General features: G+C 37.6%; 1 protein-coding gene across 1 annotated transcript in view; it reads left to right on the top strand.

The window, feature by feature from the left end:
• Window positions 1-21,203, top strand: part of DNAH11 (dynein axonemal heavy chain 11) — a 190,316-nt gene that overhangs the window by 110,085 nt on the left and 59,028 nt on the right. Inside the window, exons 56-61 of the mRNA XM_081971445.1 lie at window positions 997-1,230; window positions 5,004-5,150; window positions 11,557-11,670; window positions 12,171-12,314; window positions 13,386-13,568; window positions 15,565-15,666. Coding sequence (XP_081827571.1) covers window positions 997-1,230; window positions 5,004-5,150; window positions 11,557-11,670; window positions 12,171-12,314; window positions 13,386-13,568; window positions 15,565-15,666 — 924 coding nt within the window. The remainder of the gene's footprint in view (window positions 1-996; window positions 1,231-5,003; window positions 5,151-11,556; window positions 11,671-12,170; window positions 12,315-13,385; window positions 13,569-15,564; window positions 15,667-21,203) is intronic.

The raw sequence follows: 21,203 nt of genomic DNA, 5'->3' as shown, positions 1-21,203 counted from the left end.
TCCTAGCATGTTCTATTTCATCTGCATAGGATTTCATGCTTTCTCAGATATAAACTATATTTGAAAACATTGAGTTTTATTTATTTATTTTATTCAAATTACATCAGTAATTGGGAGGGGGATGATGCTAAATGGAATCAGAGCAAGCAAATAGAGTGGAAACAACCATTTTCTTTCCTATTAATGCTTGAAGAACATCTAGAAAATAATGAAATTTCCTCTCTCCATGCATGCTCAGATCCCATTAACATTTCCCCATTGAGTGTTGCAATTTACATTTTAAAGCAGCTGCATATGTTTAATCCATGTATTTTGGCCTTAGCTCTGACCTCACTCCAATTAATGGGGTTACAACTCCCATCAATTATGCATTGTTTGGGAATTCCAGATGTAGCATGGCTTTTACAGCTGAACTGATGAGAAATTCTTTTTTAAAAAAAGTTTCTGTGAGGTCTTTTGGCTAAATAATCATTTCAGGTTAATGCCAATGTCATCTGTTGACCTTTGATTAAACATATTATTTGTCAATGTCAATATGGCCCTCATTGCTTTCCCCAACTAATTTTGGAGTTTATATTTGGAGGAAGATGACTTAGAGATGATAGATGATAGATAGATAGATGATAGATAGATAGATAGATAGATAGATAGATAGATGATAGATAGATAGATAGATAGATAGATAGATAGATAGATAGATAGATAGATAAAGATAACATAAGTAGTGCTTGAGTTCTTTAATTCTCAGAAGAATGGCTAATGACTATATAGATATATACTGGTCTAATAGTCTAATGTATATATGGGGTATCAAATTGAGAACCTTGTCTGATTTCCAAAATGGTGCCTATGAACCAAAACCTGAATGATAATATCTGGTGCAATATATTGACCCTGGATATGAACATAGAGGGATATCTATTGTGTCTAGTTTTGTACTTAGTCTTTTCAACATTTTTATTTCTAATTTAAAATGTATTTTATATTTTTTTTCAGCCACAGTTATATGACTCCATTTGCTATTTTATGGCATATGCCCATGCTAGTGTGAATGAGATAAGTGCAAAATTTCAATTAAATGAGAAGAGATACAATTACACAACCCCTAAGAGCTTCCTAGAACAAATAATGCTCTTCAAGAATCTTCTAGAAAAGAAAATTCAGAAAATTTTTCAACATAAGGAACACCTTATTAATGGAATTCAGAAGCTGAAAACAACTGCTTCTCAGGTAAGTCTTGGGATAATAAATATTATTTTTCTGCTGTTTATTTGGAGTTATAGTTTTATAATTATTTAGAAATATCTAAAAGCAGAATTATCTTTAGATCCTATGTTAAGAATCTCTTTGAGAAATTAAAATGTTTGTTTGTTAATGTAGCCACCTGACTCCATCCCGGTTCTGGCCAACATGTAACATAACATAATTAACAATAGATAAAAAGATTGCAAAAACTGAATTTCCAGAAACAGAATGCCTATACTACCAAACAAATAGCCCAGAAGATCTACCTACCATTCTAGTCTGGAGAAATACTCAGATTTTAAGATGTGTTTTAAATATGATCAAAGGGGTGGACATTGGAGGGATAGGGGCATCAGAAACTGGGACATAGAAGACCTGTTTTTAATATCCAAACAAGGGACTTAGCAAGCAATGAACCAAAGCATGCCATTTCTGAAATAGTTATTTATAAAACCAGATATAATGCTATCAGTGACATGCGGTGAGGTTTATGACTGGTGAGGCTGGTGATGTCATCAAACCACGTGGTTGCTCCGATCGCACAGGCGCAGCCCAAACGGAGAAGTTTCTCTTCTCAGAAATGTCAGAAAGGGGCAGGCAGGCTGCTGCAGCTCCACTAACAAGGCATTTCTGAGAAGAGAAACTTCTCCTTTCTCCTCCTTCCCCCCACCCCCTTCTAGCACTGATGATGTTACCAAGGCATTTTTTGCATCGGGCGAGCCCGGGATCCTTGCAAGGGGAATGGGACCACGTGTGCAGGTGGCTCCTCAGTGCACAGCCTCAGATTAGCACAGCCGCGATCCCCTTCCCCTGCACATGTGGTCCCACTCCCCTCCTTCCTGAGCCAACATGAAGGGGACCGCGGCTGTGCTGATTGAGGCTGGAGCTGAGGAGCCTCCTGCACACGTGGTCCCATTCCCCTTGCAAGTATCCCGGGCTCGCCCAATGCCAAAAATGGCGAGATCGGCACACTTGGGGCTGCTGCTGAGATGTCCAGGGAGGGTAAACCAAGCCGCGCACCTCTCCCAGCCACTTTCGCGGCTTCCCGGAGTATTTTTTTTTTATTTTCATGATGAGAGCGGTGAGGCTCCGCCTCCCCTGCCTCTCCTGACTGCACGTCACTGAATGCTATGAAGGTTTTACAGGTAATAACCAGCATCTTGAATTGCTCCTAGAAACTTAATCAAGATATATCTACAACATTTGCATCTGTGTTTATTTGGAATCTATGTAATCAATGCAAGGATGGGAAACTGTGATAGTCTAAATAATTTTTAATTATAAATTTTGCAAAAACATTTTCATGACTATTAACTATATACTGTTAAAGCTGATTAGCTTTGGTCCAGTAATATTTGCAGAATACCAACCACTTTTAGAACTGTCAATGAAGATATTGAAGTTGAGTATATCTGCTTCCTGTAGCATTGATTACCAACAATAAAGAAACTAGCAAGAAATATACTGCAGACTAGCATATATGATACTTCATAAAGTAGCAATGAAGGCCCTGGAAAAGATGTTCAGATGTAATGTGGCTATATGCATTTTGCTATGACTTTATATGAGAAAAAGTTGGACTTTGAAGAAGCTTTATTGATACTTTTGAACTTTAGTACCGTGTTTCCCTGAAAATAAGACTGGGTCTTATTTTTTTGACCCCCGAAATAAGCGCTTGGCCTTATTTTTGGGGAGGTCTTATTAGTTTTGAGGTTCAAGAGGCAGCGACTGTGGTCACCTCATGGCTGCTGCTGTATTGCAATATTTTTGGGGAGGACTTATTTTAGCACATGTGCTTAAAAGCCTGATTGGGCTTATTATCCAGGGAGATTTTATTTTCAGGGAAACAGGGTAGTGAAGAAGCCTCCTGAAGATATCATAGATTGCCAAGAAAACAAATTAATAGATCATTGAACAAATCAACCCAGAGTGCTCATTAAAGGCACAAATAACTAGACACAAATGATCTCACTTTGAACATATTATGTACATCATGCATGCATAGCTTTCTAGAGAAAGTTATATAGTGCTGGGAAAGATGGAAGGAAATAGAAGAAGAAAATGACCAACACCATTGTAGCAACAGTGCCCAGATAAAAAATCTTAGATCATTCTGGAGAAAATGTATGTGGTCACTAAGAGTCAACACCAATGTGCTAACATATAACCATTATCAGTGTTTGAAGAACCTCAGATTTCTTATATTTGATCTAGTGCTATGTGAAAAACAAGAGCCTTTCTTATCTGAAAGGTGGGTTTTTCTTTCTTTCAAAAGGCAACTGGACTGTTCTTTCCTTGAGGAAGAGCAAGAAAATGTTTCACTTCTCACCCAAAAAGCTTCATCAGTTGTGATGGGGTGGGTGAGTGGAAGGATAGGTACAGATAGTTGAGACTGGATGGTATGGTGGTGGGGAACAAAACATTTTATTCTTCCTCATGAAAAAATAGCCAAGTTGCCTTTTGCCTAAGGAAAAAAAACACATTTGAGACAACTATTAACTGGATGACTGAGAATCTCGACAGACATAGATCCTTTCTTATAATATATTGAATAGCAGCTAGTTTTCAATGAACATGAATAAGAATTTATTCTGCTCATAATTTAATGTGAAAGCCCCAATCTCTAGCCTATATGCAAATGTGTTAATGTGCACAGTTAATGTAATCTATATTTTACCACTAAACATCCACATATAATAGAGAAAATATACATTAGTAATTACTGAAATGAAAGAAAAATTCAAAATATACACATTAATAAAAAATGCAGATTTAACTTTCTCCAATATTTCAGACTTTCACAACCTCTGATGTAGAATATAAATAGCATTGTACCTGTTTTCCAAGAGATAACTGATAAAGTGTTAAAGTGCACACTTGTGTAAGGGACAGTGGGGATGGATGGGCATATGCACTAGTTCTTCTTTGGATTCATGATTTCAGACTAGTAATTGTGCAAACAGAATCTATGAAACATAACAAAATACAAAAAAAGAAATGTTTGCCTTCAATTTCTAAAATAATAGACATTCATATTTATGCTGCTTAGATATCCGTACAGGTAGTCTTGACTTACAACAATTTGGTTAGTGACCATTTGTGCTTACAACACACTGAAGAAAGTGACATGATCATTAGGACATTTGCAGCATCCCTATGGGCACATGATTTACATTCTGATGCTTGACAACCGGTTCATATTTATGACAGTTGCAGTGTCCCGGAGTCATGTGATCACATTTGCAACCTTCTGACAAGCAAAACCAATGAGGAAGTCAGGTTCACTTAACAACCATGTTAACAGCTTAACAACTGCAGTAATTCACTTACCAAATGTAGTAGGAAAAATGGGGCAAAACTCACCTAACAAATTTCTCACTTAGCAATATAAATTTTGGGCTCAGTTGTGGTTGTAAGTTGAGGATGACTTGCATAGATAACATGAACAGGAATGTCCTATAATAGCCACTTTTGAACCAGCTAAGGAGGAGATTCTTGCTCTGAGCCCATTGGGAAGAAATCAATAGTTCTTCTTAGCCTCCTGCTTCAAGAATGATCATTTCTAGGTCTTATTCATACTGTCTGAGCCTTGAATAGTGAATGCATAGGCATGCTTGCATTGCTTCCTGATGTTCTTATCTGAATGGTCCAATGTGTTTGGGTGTGTATCTGAAGCCTGGTGTTTAGTAATCACATTTAAAAAAGCTTCCTCTGCTGAATGTTTTCTTCAAACAAATGCCTTTGCTGTTCTGCCTTAGGTAGAAGACTTAAAATACAAACTTGCTTCTCAAGAAGCAGAGCTGCAACTGAGAAATCAAGATGCTGAAACTTTGATTACTAAGATAGGGCTTCAGACTGAGAAAGTGAGCAAGGAAAAGGCCATTGCTGATGCTGAGGAGCAAAAGGTCAGTATAATTCCACAATTTAGTCGTGTTGAGCTATATTTAGCACAGAATAAACCTTTGTAGGTGAACAATTTTGAACACCTACCTCTCCAGGGAGCATAAAATCTAAAGAATTATTATACTTACTCATGTTTCAGCATTTCACGCCATGATTACCACTTGACCTTTCTTTACATTATGCATTTTTCCAACCTTTTAGTTCTTTTAATGATATGAAAGAACAATAAGTATGAAGCTCATTCAAGCATATAATGGATGGGGATCTTGAGAATCAGACTAGTATGCAATACATGAAAGGTCAGGGAGTCATCTCTGAGCACTTCAGATTTTTTTTTTATTTTTAGTTCAATTGAACAGTTCAATTGTTCTTGAAGTTCATTCCGTTGACTTGCACCTTCACTTTCGAATTTTGCATTTCATGATATATTTGCTGTAGTTCCATATTTATTGTTCGGATTCTTCATCTTTCAGCATATTCAATTCATTTTGCTTTAAAAAATAAGTTATTATTAGCTTTATTAATCAATTTTATTTTAACCCCAAACTAGATACAACTTAAAAGCACACTTACAAACTAACCTATTTTTGTAGGTGTACTATTGTTTGCTAGCAAATAGCTATTTTGATACAGGATTCCAGAAATTTATGGATCATTGTGAATGAAAGGGCGTGAAGCTTATTAATTCCTGCTTTGATCTGTTCTACTATTTCAATCACTAATAAATTAGGAGAGATGGGTTAGAATGTTTAGGAAGGCAAGGATCACAGTAGTCTGAATCACAGGCATATAAAAATTAATATACTCATTAATATACACATAGATATTCCCCCATGTATACACAAATCACCAAGCCACAGTGCTTTTCAGAAAATATTGGCAATTGACCATCAAGGACCAGAAAACATTGCTGGTGTGTGAACAAAAACATACAGGTGAAACTTGAAAAATTAGAATATCGTGCAAAAGTTCATTTATTTCAGTAATGCAACTTAAAAGGTGAAACTAATATATGAGATAGACTCATTACATGCAAAGCAAGATAGTTCAAGTCGTGATTTGTCATAATTGTGATGATTATGACTTACAGCTCATGAAAACCCCAAACCACCATCTCAGAAAATTAGAATATTACATGCAATCAATAAAACAAGGATTGTACATAGAACAATATCGGACCTCTGAAAAGTATAAGCATGCATACAGTATGTACTCAGTACTTGGTTTGGGCCCTTTTGCAGCAATTACTGCCTCAATGCGGCGTGGCATGGAAGCTATCTGCTTGTGGCACTGCTGAGGTGTTATGGAAGACCACGATGCTTCAATAGCGGCCTTCAGCTCTTCTGCATTGTTCGGTCTCATGTCTCTCATCTTTCTCTTGGCAATGCCCCATAGATTCTCTATGGGGTTCAGGTCAGGCGAGTTTGCTGGCCAATCAAGCACAGTAATCCAACAGTCATTGAACCAGGTTTTGGTGCTTTTGGCAGTGTGGGCAGCTGGAAAATGAAGTCAGCATCCCCATAAAGCTCGTCTGCTGAAGGAAGGATGAAGTGCTCCAAAATCTGGTAGATAGCTGCATTGCCCCTGGTCTTAATGAAGCACAGTGTTCCAAAGTCCTGTTGCTCAGTGGTCCAAAGTCCTCTTTTCTAACAAGAGCAACTTTTGCATCTCATTTGGAAACCAAGGACCCAGAGTATGGAGGAAGAATGGAGAGGCCAATCAAGCACAGTAATCCCATGGTCATTGAACCAGTTTTTGGTGCTTTTGGCAAAAGTTGCTTTCATCAGAAAAGAGGACTTTGGACCAAGGAGCAACAGGACTTTTGACCACTGTGCTGAAATAAATGAACTTTTGCACGATATTCTAATTTTTCAAGTTTCACTTGTATGGTTTTGTTCACATACCAGCAATGCTTTCTGATCCTTGATGGTCACTTGCCAATATTTTCTTAAAAGAACTGTGGCTTGGTGATTTGTGGATAGAGTTAAGTAGCATGCAAATGGGACAGTGGTGGGATTCAAAAACATTTACTACCGGTTCTGTGGGCATGACTTGGTGGGCTTGGCATGACATGGCTTGGTGGGTGTGGTTTGGTGGGTGTGGAAGGGGAAGGATACTGTAAAATCTCTATTCCCACCCCACTCCAGAGGAAGGATATTGTAAAATCCCCATTCCCTCCCCACTCCAGAGGAAGGTTACTGCAAAATCCCTATTCCCTTCCGATCAGCTGGGACTCAGAAAGCAGAGAATAGATTGGGGGGGGGGGCTAGTCAGAGTTGGTATTTACTGGTTTTCCAAACTACTTAAAATTTCTTCTAATGGTTCTCCAGAACTGGTCAGAAACTGCTGAATATCACCTCTGAAATGGGAACTGACTTAATGTCAGACATTTGGTAACTGCTTAAATCAAAAGCAAGTTGCCCCTGAATTTCATAGAATTTCTTTTAGCCCAATTTACAGAGATGAGGGGTTTATAATACAAAACTTTCAGCAAGTGAATTGTTTTTCAGTTTAGATCCAACATTAAGCTGAGATTTTCTGAGTGTTTTTCCTAACACCTTTATGATATATCAGACTGAAAGATGCTCCCTGCCAGAGGTGGATTGCTCCTGTTTCGGCTCAGTTCAGCCAAACCGGTATGGTGACTCAGGCTGAGTCACAGAACCGGCAGCAACTCAGGCTGGCCATGCCCCCGAACCAGTTCCCCAGTGTCTTCTTCCATTGCCGGCATGTTTCTGAACATGCACAGAACAATTTACAGTCAACTGCATGCACAAGCAACATGAGGCAGGCGCATGCGGAGCAGTGCTTGCGAAGTGCATGCGAAGTGAACCAATACCGATCGGTACAGGAACCAACCCCTGCTCCCTATTGCACATATAATAGGGAAATATATAGTTGGTTGTTTTGAATTTTTGTAGGTCTGAATACCAAGTCTCATATCTGAGGTATCATTCCTGTCATACTTCTTCCTTTTTGTATCCTATCATATTAATTCTTCTCCATTCTTCTTTTCTTTTTGCCAGTGAGTCAATTCAGATTATAAATTTGAGGCTGCCAGACAAGATGACAGGGGCAGATTAGTTAGTTTCTTGTTCTCAATGAGAACGTGAGGTGGTTATCATGTTATTTAAAACTGAATAATATTCCCTATGAGCTAAATTCGAAATCGATAGGACTGAAACTATATAACTGTGGAAAACCCTGTTACTGTACAACATGGGGTCCCCCACCACAGATTGTTCTGATGATTTTAGGAATGTTAGGGGATGCTACTAGCATATTTCCAAATACTTAATTAAGTAATTAGACTCAATTCATGATATGATTAACATGAGCTAATTACCATGCTGGGACAGTTTGCAAGAATGAGATTGTTGTTCATGAGTCTAAGAAGTAGCTCATATATTTTATTTAATTTTTTAATTTTTCTAAAATATATTTATAAATTGACTTTGAATTGATTATATCTTTCTATATAACATTAATTTGAAGTTGCTTTAGAAATGTGCTGACTAATTTACACAGATTAATTTACATGTTTTAAACTGGTATAGAAAATATTAACATACATACATACATACATACATACATACATACATACATACATACATACAGTATTTTTGTGTTATATAATTTAGTAGCACTGGGCATGCTTTCTTTTTATTTTATAAAATATGCTCATACATCTTTAGCCAGTCCATAGGTACTAGTACTAGGTACTAGTGTCGACCTTAACTAACAGAAGTCAGTCCTTTCTTCCCTGGTTAATTCTATAAGTTCTTGCTAATATGCCGAGAAAATGAAAACTGGTGTATTTTGAACTCTCAATGGTAATAATTCCCAATGTGCACCCTTTCCCCAACCCCAATTCCACCCTCACCTTTGAACTGGTAGAAACATCTGAAAATTAAACCACTGAGTAATTCTTTTTTTCTTCAGTATCAAGGGCAAACCATATGATGTAATTGCTCTTCAGTTGCTTTATGCTATAACTATTGTTTTAGCTAATCACAGTAAGGCACCCAAAGGAGATACACCAAGAATTGTAGAGGTGAGAGGAGATAAGGTGGGAATCTGTATGCAGGAGCAACTGGTAAAACAATAGCCTTCAAATAGAACTATTCCTTCATCCATGATGTTTTGAAAAGTATTTTTGAAGACTAGCAGCTTAGAGTACAGGTAGTTCTTGACTTTATGACCTTGCCACAGTTGTTAAATGAATCCTGGCAGTTGTTAAGGTAGTAATGGTTGTTAAATGAATCTGGCTTCCCCATTGACTTTGCTTGTCAGAAGGTTGCAAAAAGTGATCATATGTCCTTGGAACACTGCAACCATCAAAATATCATTTGCCAAGTGCCTGAATTTGGATCACGTGATCATGGGGATATTGCAATGGTCTGAAGTGTGAAAAATGGTCACGAATCACTTTTTTTAATGCCATTGTAATTTTGAATGGTCACTAAATGAGCTGTTGTAAGTCGAGGACTACCTGTATTGTATTTTCATTTAAAATAGCCATTCCAGCTTGATTCCTTCCAGGTGAATGGAAATACAAATTCATAAATTCCCACAACTTCATACTTGCATAGGCATTGTGTGTGTGTGTGTGTGTGTGTGTGTGTGTTTATTCGTAGATTTTCACAGGTTTAGGTATGCTCGTCTTGTTGCATTTGGGTCTTTTCTCGTGTAAGATTGATATTGTCTTGGCAAAGTTTCAGCAAGGGTATTTTCCCGTGTAAGCTTGACAGTATCTTGGCGACGTTTTGATGAGGTCACATTCGTCATCTTCAGGCTGATGCCTTTGGCTTGGTGCTTGTGCGAGCAAAGCATGATTGGAGGTGCCGTTTTTTATAAATATATGTGATCTCGTCAAAACGTCACCAAGATACTATCAATCTTATATGGGAAAAGACCCAAATATGCCACGACCTGCATACCTATACCCATGAAAATCTACGAAAACATATAATTAATTTGGTTTCTTCAAAATCAATTTCGTGTCCTGTGGCTTTAAGGTGCTGGAAAAGGGAGGAAGTTTTTTTTCTTTTTTTCTTACTGCGTTCTTGTGTTCTCCAATGCGTGCATTTATTCTCCTATTAGTTTATCCTATTTATGTTGCAGGGCAGATTTTACATGGAGATTTTGCATGGATTTTGCCAAGCAAAATCTGCCCTGCCACATACATAGGACAAACTAATAGGAGAATAAATGCACAGATTGCAGAACACAAGAACGCAGTAAGAAAAAAAGAAAAAACTTCCTCCCTTTTCCAGCACCTTAAAGCTACAGGACACGAAACTGATTTTGAAGGAACCAAATTAATCTCCAAAACTGAACACTTCAACTAGAGAATAATTATGGAAGCTTTCAAAATAGAGAAACACCCCCACAACATGAAGAAACGTGATGATACCTCCCGCCTACCAGACATCTGGAAACCAGCCCTAGTCAACAAATGAGCCCCACCCACCACCCAAGCCATTACAACACAAAACAACACCGAACACCCAGCCAGGACCAATCAGCACCAATCAATCCACTTACTGAAACAAAGCTAGCACTCCACATTCCTCCACCAAGATTTATAGAAAGACGGCAGCGCCGACCATGCTTTACTCACACAAATACAAAGCCGAAAACACCAGCCTGAAGATGGCGAGTGACATCTCACCGAAACTTTGCCAAGACTATCTCAATCTTACACGGGATAAGACCCGAATACAACAAGACCAGCATACCTACACCCATGAAAATCTATGAAAACAAATACACACAGACACACACACACATACACACCAGTGGTGGGTTTCAAATTTTTTTAGAACCTCTTCTGTAGGTGTGGCCTGCTTTGTGGGAGTGGCTTGTTGGCCATGTGACCTGGTGGGAGTGGCTTGCCGGCCATGTGACAGGGTGGGCATGGCCAACTTGTAAAATGTGGTGAAACTCACTTAACAATGCTCTTGCTTAGCAACCAAAATGTTGGCTCAGAAACTCTGGCATTTGAAGCACGCAAGTCTTAAAGCTGTCAGGTTAAAAGACACTTGCACCCCTAACCCTTTAGAAATGAAAACCCCCAGGGGTGTTCAAACCTTACAGCTTTAAGACTTGTGGACTTCAACTCCCAGAATTCCTCCTCTCGCTCTTCATCTTGATGATGTGTGGACGGGCAGGGGGAGGGAGCTGGAACCGATTCTAAACAGCACTGTAGATTTGTGGAATCTCTTCTATAGAAGAGGTTAGAACTGGCAGGAACCCACCCCTGATATACACACACATGCATACACACTACAGAAAAGTTTTCTTTCAATATTCCAAATACAATTTATGGAGTTTTAGATGAACAAGTGTCAAGTTATGAAATGTTATAGAATATTCAGTTAAAACAAAGCATCTATGTTGCTATAGGTGGTTGCAATTCAAGCAGAAGTATCTCGGAGGCAGAAGGAATGTGAAGATGATTTGATGACAGCTGAACCTGCTCTGGTAGCTGCTACTGAAGCTTTAAAAACCCTTAATAAGGTAAATATAAAAGCATTGCATGACTATTTTTGCTGTGGGATAAGTTACTGATTTATTTTAACAGAACATCTCTTTTCATTTTGGGTCTTACCATGTAAAAACATTATTATTCACATTATCATCATCATCTTTCTTATAGGTGATCAAGATAGTAAATATAGGCTGTCCCCTTATTCTGTCCTACAAACCTGTAAAAAAGTTTATGCTGAGAGAATTATTGGTTCAAAGAGCACTGAGTGAACTTAGTGGTTAGATAGGGACTTGAGTTGGTTCTCCCAATCACACCATAATTTTAATAAAAGTTTTTTGTCCAGTTATGGTGAATGGGTATCCTTTTTTATAAGTATAAGTATAATCTTTATTGTCATTGTGTTTAAATACAATGAAATTGGTTGTCATTTTGTTTACTTATTACCTTACTATTGGAAGAAGTTAGCCCACCATGTTAAAAGTTGCATTTACTTTTGAAATACTTACGTCTGTTGTTTTTTTGTTTTCAGGATAACCTTTCTGAACTGAAAGCTTTCCTTAATCCACCAGATGCAGTGACCAATGTCACAGCTGCAGTCATGGTTCTTTTGGCAAATAAAGGGAAAGTACCAAAAGATCGAACTTGGAAAGCTGCTAAACTTTTCATGGGAAAGGTATTTGCAACATTGGCATTTGCTAAAATATATTTTTCATACTTTTTCAGAGCATGTAACTTGTTCATTAAAAACAAAAATTTCCAGAGCCTCTGATGAAAAGGGATGAGGCTTTTGAAAGGCAGCTTAAAAGCCTTGTCCTTTCCATTCTAGCAAAAATTGCTATCAACATCCTAAAGAACAGTACTGATGAGTGAATAGATGACTAAATGCCTTTGAGTTTTTCAACCCACCACCATCACTTTAGTCCATTGTGAGGGTCTTTTCCCTTTAGTCATGGAAGATTGCTTGATAAACCCTGAACTAATTATTGGACATTTTTGAATAAAATATTTAATATTTTAAATGATATCCTATATATCAATTCTTATTTAAATATTCTGTGATTCTAAGTCATCTTTTATAGCAGGCCTGCAGGGTAAAGTGCCACCTTGATCAATTATCACAGGCTACAGAAGAATTGCAAGCCCACTGCCCAAGTGTTGGCACTAGCAGGTGGTGGCACCACAAGAGCCAATGGAAGCTGTGAGGCTTGTATGTGTTTAGCAATGTTTCCTTTGGAGCAGCAAATTTATTTACTATTTTAAAAATGTAGAAAGCTTGCACACAGGTTATGTGTGTTTGTTCTCTATCTGTCTTCTGACAGTATTTGATTTAATGATAAATAACAATAGTAGGATGATCTTCGTCAGCAATTATCATTGATAATTTCCCCAAGCAGAGAATTTTTTTAAAAGTGTTTTTGTACTAGCTTAAGATGATTATATAGAGAGATTATTTGTCTTGTCCGATATATAGAGATTATAAATATAAAAAATAGCAATTTCTGTTTTGTTTTTAAAAATACCTAAAAATATTTCCACAAAAGAAAGATGAATCAAAAAAGATTTATATCAGTATTGGGAGAAAAGGTTTAACTCAGTTAATTTCTTCCATATATATATAGTTATTTTCTAGGCTCTCTTCATTATTTGTTTGGATTTTTACTTTTTTAAAATTGTGGAACCAGCTTGTGAAGTTGCAGTGTTGTTTAATGATAACAAGTTAGGTGCCTTAATTGCTACCTTCCAGGTTGATGAATTCTTGCAAGCCTTAATTAACTACGATAAAGAACATATCCCAGAGAATTGTTTGAAAGTGTTGAAGGAACATTATTTGAAAGACTCAGGATTCAGTCCAAATCTCGTTCGTAACAAATCATTTGCAGCAGCTGGTCTTTGTGCCTGGGTTATCAACATAGTAAAATTTTATGAGGTATACCTTTTGATTTAGCTGGGCTTACAGTATATTTAAATATGCTATAATAGAAGTATTGCCAGCAGAGGTAAAATAATTTATTATAAACACATTATTAAAAATTCATATTGAATTTATTATTATTATCATTAGTCACTATTGTTATATAACATAGATATATTATTTGCCTGAAAATAACATACTTGCCAATTAAAATGTAGATCATACATAGAAACAATTATAAAAGTATACAGAAAACCATTTTAAAGATAGATAATGCAGTGACCAATGTTTTTCATTTTATCAACCTTATGTTGACCCATGAATAAATATTTGTGTGTGATATATATTTGTATATATGAATATCTGGATGTATTCACATACACAGAGAGACACATATGTACAAGCAGATTATACATACCAAAACCACATTCACCAAATCCACCAAGCAAGGAATTAATCTTCAAAAACATCTGACATTTCAAGTGTTCTTCCCATTCCTGGTTTTTTTAGGGACAGAATGTGTGTGTTTGACTATTAGGTAAAGATGGTATCCATTTTAAATTACAATGTAGTAGAAGCATCCCATCTGTATAGCTTCAGATCTTTTGATTCAAAGCTCCGTCATCCTAAGGCTATTGAACTGAGTACAGCAGTGGTCTTCTTCCATTAATGGAAACTTCTTTTCAGCAAAAATAAATTGATTACTCCTCCCCTTCCATACAACATCCTGTTCTTCCTCCAAAATGGGTCTAAATTATTTCCTAATTATCTGCCACAGATCCTGGCAGAATGAAAATAATTGCTTGCCCAGGGGTGTCACTCATGTCATCACAGCATCATGTGACATTTCCCCCTTCACTAAACCAGGCATGGGTGTGGCCAGCACATGACACATCCGGCCTTTGGGCCAGGAGTTTAACAGCCCTGATCTAAACTCAGCTGATGGTTAAAATGGTTAGGATGGCATCACTTGAGAAACCATAGAAACTCAATATCTTTTGGATCATAGTTTCTCAGGAAGATTTGTAGTTGTCTTTTAAGCATCGGGAGGAAGATCTGCAGGGGATTATTGTGGAAAGGGACAACATAGAAGGGTGATAGAGTGAAGGGTGGCCAAAAGGACTGAGATGGGGAAGATGAGGGGTGCTGAAATACATCCTGCTGTCTCAATGCACTCTGTCAAGCACCTGAATTTGTAAACAGAAAAATATAATTTGATTCTTTAGCATGAATGCAGGTATCAGATCATAGGGTCATCTGTGTTAGTCTTAGAGATTCTTGACTAGAAGCAGTGTTTCAAGCCCCCTATATATTCTCCAGTGGCATTTGAAGACTCTGGGATTGATATCTGAGCTTCCTGCACACAAATTATTTGAATTTTAACCATGAAGAGGGTGCTGTAGTGGCCGTAACTTTAAAGACCAGACACAAATATCTTTTCTTTCATACTGTTATATCAAATATCAATTGCTCAATTAATAGTCATTAAGCAAGGACTATCCGTACTTGCTAAACAAGCTGCTTAAGCCTGAAGTAATACCATGCTGCCCTCTCACTATTGCTATTAACAAAACATGATTACTGGTTTTTCATGTATAGATGTTGTCTACACCCGTTGTTCATACTTGTAATGTATGACTAAATTATTTCCAGTTACACTGAAATTTACTACTTAATAGTAAATGTGAGTGAATTCTTAATGTTAAATATACAAATAAGAACAGTACCTGAGTTTGACTACCTGATGCTCAAAGGAAAAAAATACTACACTAGTAGTTTAGAAACCAGCTCTAACACATTATTGGAAAACACAAGAAGTTAAAAAGCATTACTGTAATTCACTGAACAATCATCTTCCAGTGAAATCTTGAAAGTCTTGAAAAGAAGCAACCCATTCTATATCAAATATTGCCTAATGTACTATGTAAATATTGTTTTTTCTTAAAACAGTAGTGTATTTCTGCTTTATAAATCATTTTGTTGAAGTATTGTGGACTGCTTGTTTTCCTAGGTATACTGTGATGTAGAGCCCAAACGTCGAGCATTGACCCAAGCAAATGCTGAACTTGCAGCAGCTACTGAAAAGCTGGAGGCCATCAGAAAAAAACTTGCTGTAAGTGTAATTCCAGTCCTAGCATCATTCCATTCCTAAGCAAACATAATTTATTTCTGCTAGTAATAATGATAAGTGATATACCGTATTTTTCAGAATATAAGACGCACCGGAGTATAAGATGCTCCAAGGTTTTGAAGAGGCATTTTTTTTTAAAAAAAGTAGGTAGGTAAATATAGAGGGATAGAGAGGGAGAGAAAGAAAGAGAAACACAGTAGGCAGGTAGAGAGAGAGAGAGTAGGTAGGTAGGTAGATAGGTAGATAAAGGGATAGAGAGGGAGAAAAAAAATAGAGAGAGAGAGAGAGAAATATGGTAGGTAGGGAGACAGAGTGTGTAGGTAGGTAGGTAGTGGGATAGAGAGAGAAATGCAGTAGATAGGGAGAGAGAGAGTAGGTAGGTAGGTATGTAGGTAGGTAGATAGAGGGATAGAGAGAGACAGAAATACAGTAGATAGGTAGGGAGAGAGAGCGAGTAGGAAGGTAGGTAGGTAGGGAGAGGGATATATATATAGAGAGAAATACAGTAGATAGGTAGGGAGAGAGAGTAGGTAGGTAGGTAGAGGGATATATAGAGAGAAATACAGTAGATAGGTAGGGAGAGAGAGGGGGTAGGTAGGTATGTAGAGAGAGGGATAGAGAGAGAGAGAGGGAAATACAGTAGGGAGAGAGAGAGGGTAGGTAGGTGGGGGAGAGAGAGTAGGTAGGTAGGGAGATGTTTCCAGGTGTATTTATCCATGTGCTGGAGAAGGAAATCGCTGACAAACCTTAAGACTTTGTTTCTGCTGGCACAGCACTTTTTTTTAAAAAAAAATTTATTGGTTTTTACAAATATTTTGGGGGAAAGGGTACATAAGTATGGAGAAAATTTTTGACAGCTACATCATGCGGAAGGTGGTGCCTCCCCGGGATCTTACATCTCTCTCTTATTTTATACATATCAAAGTATCATTATTACATACATATTAGCAGTTTAGATTTCAAATTCTTTAACATCTTCAATCATTTACTTCACATCACTTCTAACCATTTCATTGTATTAGCAATTGCAATGTACTTTTAATTCATTTCTGTGACCTGAGCCTCATTGCTGCCTCCTCTCCCCTGTCTGTTGGCAGAGCCATAGCCCCTCCCTCTTTCATATCTTGCGCACTGTCTCCTGTTCCGTCTAGAAGAGTCTTGTGTTTTTCCATGAAGGCTTCCGCCTCCACCACTGTATTAATTCTCACTCTACCTCCCTCCCAGAAAATTAACAACCCTTCTGCAATTAGCCATCTAAACCAGATATTTTTTTCATACAATTTTTTGGTTAAAGAATAAAATTTCTTCCTCTTATCTCTTTTTTTTTGGAGGGGGGGTATCTGTTTTAAAATGGTTATTTCTTTATCCTTATATCTTAGAGGTTCCCTCTTTTGAACCCTTAGAATCTCATCTTTTGTAGTCTTTCTAAAAAATTTAACGTGAACTTCCCTTGGAACATTGTGTGTTCTAGCATATGCTGAATTAATTCTATATATCAAGTCAATATCCCACCCTAGCTGTTGTTTATCTCTTTTAATATAATCTGCTAACATTGTTGTCATAGTCTCCCTCAAATCTTCACCCTCCGCTTCAGGTATATTTTGAAATCTAAGAAAGAAAGACATCCTTTCAAAGTCCATTTTTTTCCATATAGTTTTCAATTCCAGCATTTTGTTTTTGTAGTGCCTTCACCTCTTCTCTCGTCCCCATAGCACCCTCCTCCAGGACGTCTATTTTCTGTCTATTTTGTGAAGTTTGTTGTTGGTTTTCTCTGAGTTGTTCCTTTAAATCCGCCAGCTGCTTTTTAATTTCGTCCTGTCCCTTTATAAGCGTCTGAAACATTTGTTGAAACATTTCTTGAGACAGTTGTTCCCCTTCAGAAGCTTTAGGTTGTAAAAAAGAAGATAATTGTGTTTGTTGGGGGACAGGCCTTGAAACAGAGGATGTTGGGGCCGATGCCGGTTTGGGGGGGGGCTTCTTTGCAGGCATTGCGAAACTTGGAGAAAGTTATAAGTCTAGACAAAAATATGGCGTCTGTAGAAGTCCACCGTCAGGCGAGATCCACAGGCAGGCAAAGTCCAATGTGGGATATTAGTCTTTCAATACAGCTCCCCGCCAGTTAAAATCAATTTTTTCCAGTCCAAGGAAAATTATACGAAGAGATGCCTCTAGGATTCACTGGGGTATAGTAATTCCAACCCAGAAAATTTTTCAGAAGAGACAGTTCATTTGTAAAGGCAGTAGGAAAGGGGGAAGAAATGCCATTTTGGCTCAGCCCTCCCAGAGGATCAGAGAGCAACAGTTCAGAAAGTTTCCATACATAGTTTATAAAGTCAGCTCACATTCTTTCTTTCGCAATTGTTCTAAAAAGACCTTGCCCCATTGCTTAAAAGAAGTGAGTCTCAAAAGAGTTTTTTCCCCCAATTCTCTCTCTCCTCCAAGAGTGAGATCGTATAAAGCCGCTTTTCCGAGAGGGGGGGGAGAAACCCCCCTCTCCAATCTTAACACTTTTCCAGGATCGAAGCGTCTTAGGAAAACTGCTAATCCTTATTTAGAAGTTTATTCAGAGAAGAAAAAAGGAGACCCCGGGGGAACTCCCCTCTCACCGCATTTCAGCTGTTGCCTTCATGTATAGCGTTTCTTCCAATCTCCTCAGGATGAAGGCGCGTGTGGCATTGCGCACCCCCTATGCCTCCCGGCGCCTAGGGCAATGCTGGCAGCCCCCCTGTGGCCGCCGCCACTCCAGGGGGCTCTATCTGCTGGCACAGCACTTGATCAATGTAATTCTCATCAGTTAAAGAGTTTTCCAAAAGGGAAAAAAATATTTTTTGCACTCTGCAAACCTCCGAAAAATGACCCATTTTTCGCGAAAACTGGACCATTTTTTCCAAAAAAGGCATGAATAGCCTTGGGGAGGGGGTTTGCAGAGTGCTCCTGGGGGGTGAGAGCGGCAAAAACGAGCAAAATGCAGCCCATTTTTCATGAAAACGGGCCCATTTATGTCAAAAAAACTGCATGCATGGCTTTATGGAGGCTTATAGAGTGCTGCTGGGGGCTGCGAGGCAAAAACGGCCCATTCTTTGCTCATTTCTGCCCTCCCCAGCCCCCAGGAGCTCTCTGAAAGCCTCCATAAGGCTATGCACAGCCATTTTGGTGAAGGGGGGTGGGGCTTCAGGAGGCAAAAAATGCTGTACTCGATGTACAAGATGCACCCAGATTTTCAGCATCTTTTTTGAGGAAAAAAGGTGTGTCTTATACTCTGAAAAATATTGTATGTAAAATAGAAAACATTGCCTTATATTTTTAAAATATCAATTGTTGTTATGTCAAAGACAAGAGGTGGCTGAATTTGGCATTATGACTTTTCCCATGGACCAGCTGCGTATACTCCACCCCTTTTGTAAAACAAATGCAAGCTATTTTCACCACTTCCTCTCTATAATTAAAACTCTCATTTATTCTGAAATGCATTGGTATAAAGGCAAAAGTTTCCCTGTGCAGTCATTTCCAATTCTAGTGGTGGTGCTCATTTCTGTTTCTTATCTGAGGAAGCCAGAAGCATGACTATACACCAAACTTTACAGAATGCTGTTACCTTCCCACCAAAGTGGTACTTACCCTGTTTCCCTGAAAATAAGCCCTCCCCGGATAATAAGCCCAATCAAGCTTTTGAGCGCATGCGCTAAAATAAGCCCTCCCCGAAAATATTGCAAAACAGTAACAGCCATCAGGTGACTACACTTGCTGCCTCCTGCACCTCAAAAATAATAAGACTTCCCCAAAATAAGGCCAAATGCTTATTTGGGGGGGGGGTGTCAAAAGAAATAAGACCCTGTCTTATTTTCAGGGAAACATAATATTTATCCACTTGCATTTGCATACTTTTGAATGGCTAGGTGGGCAGAGACAAATAATGGGAGCTCACTCCAGCATCAGGTCTTGAACCCAGGCTGTCAGCTGGAAAATTTACAAGCTCAGTGCCTTGAATCACTTAGTCATTGCACCCCCAGGTATTAATATAACCTGGATTAGATTTCTAAGAACTCCTTCTTCCCTACCATCCATTTGATTAGTAGCCATGGTATGGCACACACTATCAAAAGCTTGATTTTTCTTAACAGCAACCTTGATATTCTTAACCTCACAAATGACTCTTTTAGAAACATTTACAACCCTATGCAGTTATTTTGCCTTTGGACAGCACATTTATCCATGCTTTGATCCTTTTGCTGACTGGGTTTTGTTTTCAGTGTGTCTACATTGTGCATATATTCTAGCGCTTGAATTTCTTTTTAAAAAATAATAAAACTATTGATAGTCAATCCCATCTCATGGATTTCCAATGGAATGTTTTCTTGTAACCATGTCTTTTCCTTAGGGAAAATGTGGTAATAATTTTTCATGCAGAAGGTTTTTTTTTTTTCTGGCTGGTAATTTTCTGTAATGATTAATAAATGTTGCAGCTATTATTTGGCAATCAATAATACATCATCAGTTTCGAGATACTGTGCTAACAACCCATCATTTTTAATGCCCACTAAAATACACTTCAAAATGACTAATTTAATCCTTGTCAGTACAAAATGAACATTATAGTAACCATTTTAGAATATTTTTCCTAAGTTTATCCATGAAAAGACGTTGCATTGTTAAAAATATGGGAAATATTTTAATTTTAAAATCTCTACTTTTTAATATATAAACAAGGTTTCTTTTGATGTAATCAAAAGAGACACATTTTCTTAAAAATAGGCAGTTGAACTATGTTTCCTAAGTAGTAGCTGAGAAGAATTTCTCTTGTAACTACCTTCTGACATGATTCATGTTCTGATTTATAAAGAACAAAATTTTGCTATTAAAAATATAAATAAATCTTATTTTCTAGCCTTAAAATAGAATTATAAAAGTAGATGAATTAAGAATTTAAAGGATATTATTTTAAAACTATTATAATCAATATATTCAATTCTATTTCATTAGGATAAAACGGGGTAAAACTCATATTAACCTTTTTTCAGAGGGACCAAACAAAAAAGAAGAAATAAAGAAATATAAGGGGAAGTTAATTTCTAATCCTGTAACCATATTGAGTAAAACAGACTAAATCTGTGAACATTATAAAAAAAGATAATTTTGGATTTGCTCATGGATGCAGTTTTAATAACTTCATTTCATATAATTGAAATAAATAGCAAATGGCCCTTTGGATCATTTCTTAGCCTATTGTCTGATAAAAAAATAAACATTTATGTACTAGCATAAATTAACAATAAAATTGTAACTTCTTGAATAATTTTTTTTTTGGGGTCACCTCAGGGTATTAAGAGAATTCTGCCATAACAAGTAAAGGTTTTTTAAGGCTATCAGTACCATATCAATGGAAGCCACCCACATCAGCGGCCACCCCAGCTAGTGAGGAAAAAACACAGGAGGAGGAAACATAAGATTGGGAGAAAGGGTATTCAAGTTCAAGTTCAAAAACAGGGAGAAAGAAGCAGCAGTGGTAAGACGGGTCTTGA

The sequence above is a fragment of the Natrix helvetica genome (assembly GCF_964273705.1).
Source record: "Natrix helvetica genome assembly, chromosome: Z".
In the NCBI taxonomy this organism is placed as follows: Eukaryota; Metazoa; Chordata; class Lepidosauria; order Squamata; family Natricidae; genus Natrix; species Natrix helvetica.
This window is presented reverse-complemented; position numbering and strand designations above follow the sequence as displayed.